Consider the following 6,155-nt stretch of genomic DNA (forward strand, 5'->3'; position numbering starts at 1 on the left):
CTTATAATTTCCTATAAAATAACTTATTTTATCTTTTAAAGATAAAGTTTCAGGTTCCCAGAGAATTTTAGCAATTTTTGAAAATTCTTTAATTAATGGAGAAACATTGTATTATGTTGAAGAATTTGATTTAGAGGCGATTTACCTGATTGGGCAGCGTTACTATTTTTTAAAGCAGAAGCTACATTATTAGAAGCCCTGTACCGCAATTCTGTAATTTTTTAATTTTAATTACCGATATCGTAGAGTAACGCAATAACGAATTTTCAATTCTGTAACTTTTTAACGAACTTAGAATATTTTGACAACAAACGTCGGAAAAATATGAGAATGTCAAAAGTTTTGTATTGAAATATTTTTAAAATATAAAATTATTAACGTAAACTTTTTATTTGTCGTTTCATTGCCGATACTTTTCGTTAACTAATGAAATAAAATTCAGAATACCACATAACGACAATTATTGTATACTATTTAACGAAAAAATTTTGTAGTTAAAAGGTTACTGAATTGCGGTACTGAGGTTTCTTTCTTTGGCACTAAGAATAATATTCTTTTTTATACCAATATATTTTTTATAAGACATATTGTTTACAATAATTACAATACGGTAAATTGTCCTTATCTGATAAAAATCTACATTCTCCCGGAGCATGATTTTGCTCACATTTAACACACTTAAATGGTCTGTTACAATTTTTGGACATGTGACCCCATTGTTGGCAACGCCAACACTGTATTTCTTTCGTGTTCCTCTTAGGAGATTCCCATGTAATTCTTTGATTTAAAATGTATTTTATACTAGCCAATTCTTTACCAGATTTGCCTGATAATAATGTAACTAAAAATAAGCCAGTATCAAAACCGTTTTTTCTGGAAAATGCTGTAGAGAATTTTGAAACATTCATGTCTGTTCTGTAAATCGATTCGTTTTCAAAACCGAGAAGATTTTAAAACCGAATTTGGTGTTCTGCAAATCGAATTTTTGTTTGAACGCAAAATTCAGAAAAATAAACATATTTAAATGAAAAAGAGTTTAAAATGCCCATAGCATTTATATTACAATTGTATTAAAAAGCGCAAAAAATAATTATTTAATTTATTAGAATAAAATTTCGACTAGTGCTATACATACAATTGGGACGAACGACCAATTTTTCGGAATGAATTTTAGTCGTAAGATATATATACTATATGAAAATACGCACAATCAGTGCGTATGACGAAATTCGTCGTACGTAACGAACTGTGCGATAGGTTTATTTCTATTTCATACGCAGACGAACGACGAATAAACTGATTTAGAGTGACCGTATTTCCTTTTAGATTTACTGTTGTTTTGTAAATAATGTTACATTTTGTTTAAAGAATTGTTTTTTCTTATGTTTATGGTAAATAAATTAAATTAACACATTTTTTGTTAACATTTTTTTCTTTAAATATTCAAAAGAAAAATATATTTAATGAATTTTTAAAATTAAATATTATTTGATTTAGAAATATGGTCGCCCCATTCAGTATGTAATCAAAAATAGATTTGAAAATTTATAAAGAAAAAGAATTTTGTGTAATTTGTTTGATTTTTAATTGAAGAAATGTGACGAATTTACGCAACCAAGATTCGTCAAGCAGTTCGCAGTGCTAAACGAAATTCGTAGATCGTCCCAATTGTGCGTATACCATAGATTTGTGTACTCGGTTTTAAAACGAGAAAAATTATGAGAATTCGTTTTTAAACGAGAAATTTACTCGAATTCGGTTTACAGAACAGACAGGATTATCTACTATATTTGGAATCAGAAAATCAAATTCATCTTTAATAATTTTTGTATCCGTTTTATAATATAAACCTCTTATGACTATACTTAAACGTTTTTATCCAATCGGAGTGTATGAATACGATTCTATATTTTTATCTCTAAGTAATTACATCATTTCGGCATAGACTGCATCTTTTAAAAATAATTTGCTTTTGTGTCTATTCTTGTTGACAATTTTAAATTCAATTTTCTTTGAGTTGAGTTGATTTAATAAATCTTCAATATTAACATTAAAGAGAAATATGGGTTGACAAAATGATTTTTCCTTATTAGAAATATTTTTATTTTCTCTTATACCCCATTTACACATACACGAAATCTAGTAGATTTCATTTAAAATCTTTTTCCAAATCTAGTCCGTTTACACTTACTATTCTTGACATTTAAGAAGATTTCATTTTTTCTAATATTTCTTGAAAAAGTGTGTGATATGAAAAATAAGAAGGAAAAATGGGATATTTATCAAAATTCCATTTAAAATAAAAAAATAGATATTTAAATATAACATTACCTTTTATTTTAGATTAACTTTTCATTCATGTTTTTCAATTTATAAAAATTTTGTCGACATTTTAATTTTTTTTGTTTGTTTTGTTTTCCTCTTTTTTCTTGTGTAGTGTCGTATTTTTTAGTATTATTTAGGAAAAAACAGAGTTGCATCACTAAAAACTATTAGATTTTGAGTAGATTTTAACGAAATCTAGTTACGAAGTAGATTTTGTTTTGTATGGGAAATCAAGTTAAAATCAAGTAGATTTGGCTCGAAATCTCATAAGTATTAGATTTCGTGTATGTGTAAATGGGGTATTAAATAGTTATTTTTCCTAGTATTATCTTTTATCTAATATAATTCACCTAAGAGAAATTTGTGTGTTGTTGTTCAAAGAAGTTTGGGTTTTAAAATGTTTACTGCTAAAACTAGTCAAATCTAATTTATCGTTGTTACTACGCTTACGTTTTGAAACACATTGGTATTCCCTGTCCACTGCGGAGAATGATAAAGTTGAATCATCAATGTCCATTGGGTTCAATTTTCAAGTGGATCTTTTTCTTTCACATTTTCTTGACTAGAGTTGTTCATTTGTGAAGAGTCTTCAGCATTGATTGTTACAGTCTTATTTTTTGGGTTTTGCTCCCGATAATTTATATTTACAATTATCTGTTTTACCTATAGGCATTGCTTCATTATTAGTTTTAATATCAATATCTATATTATCTTATTTTAATTCAATTGTTGTTTGTCTTTGGAATTTGCTCCTAATGTAGATCTTGAACTATCATCCATAGGAAAGTTCTTGTTTTGCAGCCCTTGAGGTTTATCCGGTGGTAACTTATCGGGTGGGATATTAATTCCCCATAAGCTTGTATTCGAGTCTATTTTGTAAAATGACAATTAAATTATTTATAAATTTTCTTTTATAAGTGAAAAAATTTAAGTTATTTTGTTTTAAATATTTTTTATTTTCCGGAGAAAAAACACGTCTGAACTCTATCTACTAAAACATACATACATACATACATACATACATACATACATACATACATACATACATACATACATACATACATACATACATACATACATACATACATACATACATACATACATACATACATACATACATACATACATACATACATACATACATACATACATACATACATACATACATACATACATACATACATACATACATACATACATACATACATACATACATACATACATACATACATACATACATACATACATACATACATACATACATACATACATACAACACCCTCTGAAAATTTCATTAAGAAAGGAGAATGTTAGTGCATGCTTAAAAAAAAAACAACAACATACGCTTATTGAAGGTTTTTAATAGCAAGTTTTCCTTCACCATGCTTCTAATTCACGAATGCTCCTTAACTTAAAATAACTTTAAAAATATTATAGGTGTAAGGTATTATAACCATTTCTCTATAAAATAAGTTTTAAGAACCATGTTATTTATTGCTATAAATAAATAAAATTTTAAAAATAAAAATACTTATTTTATCCGTTCTATGGTGAAGCGTATATAAGATTTGGCAAAGGCGAATAATGAACTCTTGTTTTATCACAATTTTGTTAACACAAAATCTCTTATGTTTTACAATTAAATTAATTATCTGTAAGAATTTATGTACATAGACAAAATAAATAAATCAATTTTAATTTTTATTTATTCTTTTAGGCAAAACGACAAAAACATAAAGCTTTGGAGATAATAATTTCAAAAGATGAACATTTGACTAAACTTCTCGTTTCAAGGTTTCTACAATATCCATCATTTAAAACTTTAAAAACGCATTGCAAAAGTTTGGAAATATCATGTAACGGCATAGTTTGGTTGTCAGTATGGTTGACGTTTATATATTTATTTAACAAAAAGGATCTTTGCGAAATGCAAATCAATATGCTCTTCGGTCTTATAATGGATATATTTCTTATAGCTATAATAAAATCTATATGTAGGCGAAGAAGGCCAACTGTACCAGAAGATATGCTAGTACTGGGTCCTGACAAATTTAGCTTTCCATCTGGACACGCATCAAGAGCATCTTTCGTTGCAATGTTTTTTATTTGCCTATGTCCCATTTCAAAAATTTGGTGGATGCCGTTAACATGTTGGTGCTTAAGCGTGTGTCTATCGCGTATATTGATGCAGCGTCATTATATATTAGACGTTCTTGCTGGATGTGTTCTTGGTTTCATAGAGATTTATTTTTTAAATATTATTTGGATAAGCGAAAGTACATCACAATATATAATTAACTTTGTTGCAAATGATGAATTACCTATTGACGTGGAATAGCAAATTTATAATTTTTTGAGCATTTTAAAATACTTACCCCCATTTTCACAATGTGTAGTTATTTTTTAACTTTAAGATATATTAACAATTCTCATACAAAAATTAACTGGAAGAATAACTACCAGTTAAACCATAACTGAAGGTTGTGAAAATGGGGGTTATATAATTTGTTTATAAAAATAAATATAAAATTTCGAAAATTTAGAAAGTGTATTTACTTAATTTTATTTAATAGTATGTATAACAAGAATTTTCATAATGAGAATAATTTAAACAGCAGAAATACATATCGCTCATTTACTAGAAGACTGTCATAACTTAAAATTCGGGCTTTAACAAAATATAGGCCGCACAGTGGTATGAAATAAATAGAGGGAAATAATTCTGTAACTTCTAAACGGTTAGACCGCTTTGAATGAAATTTTACATGTGTAGAGAGGAGGTGTTGACGAATTTAAGTTCTGAACTTGGACCTCATGGGTGAGCGGCCAGAGGTCCACAAAGTAAGATACCTTGGTTATGTACAATTATTAAACCGATCCTATTTCTCCGTTTGTGTAATTTCAATAAAATTACTATATTTGAAATTTCATTTTGGGATTTTTCCAACCTTTTTTGGGAATTGAGGGATTCGTGATAACAAATTTTACAATTTCTTTTTATACCCACCATCAAAAAAGATGGGGGTATATTGATTTTGTCATTCCGTTTGTAACACATCAAAATATTGGTCATAGACCCATAAAAGTATATATATTCTGGGTCCTTATTAAATTCTAAGGTGATCTAGCCATGTCCGTCCGTCTGTCTGTTGAAAGCACGATAGAGTCCGAACGGAATGAGCTAGGGTTGAAATTTTCCAAAAATGTTCTCTATAGATAAGGTTTGTTTGGTTTTGAAAATAGGAAATATCGGTCCACGTTTTTGATAGCCCCATACAAGTGGACCCCCGAAAATCAACTTTAACGGTCATATCTGTTTTAAAAGTACGATTATAGCGATGAAATTCGACATAAATAAGTTTCATATGATCCTATATCTTCCTACCAAATTATAAGAGGATAGGTCCATAATTGACCCTACCCCCATATAAGGTCCCCTTCGGAAAATCATTGTAACGCTCATTACAGGCTTAATAATAAGAATATAGCGATGAAATTCGACACAATTAAGTTTCATGCAAGTTAAAATCTCTCAACTAAATTTTATACGGATCGGTCCATAATTGACCCTACCCCCCATATAAGCCCCCATTCAAAAAATTACTAACGCTCATTACTGTCTTATAAATACGAGTATAGCAATGAAACTTGACATAATTAAATCCCTGACGAGCCAAAACCTTTCTACTACATTTTATGTGGATTGGTTCATAATTGACCCTACCCCCCATATAAGGTCCCCTTCAAAAAATGACTTTAACGCTCATAACTGGCTTTAAACTACGAGTATAGCGTGAAATTCGACACACATAAGTTCCATGCGAGTCAAA

The 6,155-nt window shown here is 28.7% G+C and overlaps 1 protein-coding gene across 1 annotated transcript in view; it reads left to right on the plus strand.

The window, feature by feature from the left end:
- The window catches only part of LOC119616353 (inactive phospholipid phosphatase 7), a 141,458-nt gene extending 136,591 nt beyond the window's left edge, over positions 1-4,867 (plus strand). The window contains exon 2 of the mRNA XM_037972714.1: positions 4,043-4,867. Coding sequence (XP_037828642.1) covers positions 4,043-4,663 — 621 coding nt within the window. The 3' untranslated portion in view covers positions 4,664-4,867. The remainder of the gene's footprint in view (positions 1-4,042) is intronic.
- The last annotated feature ends 1,288 nt before the right edge of the window (positions 4,868-6,155 follow it).

Source organism: Lucilia sericata, unplaced genomic scaffold (genome assembly GCF_015586225.1).
Source record: "Lucilia sericata isolate MDLA Ls3-8-SP2 unplaced genomic scaffold, ASM1558622v1 Contig000068F_arrow, whole genome shotgun sequence".
NCBI classification, from domain to species: Eukaryota; Metazoa; Arthropoda; class Insecta; order Diptera; family Calliphoridae; genus Lucilia; species Lucilia sericata.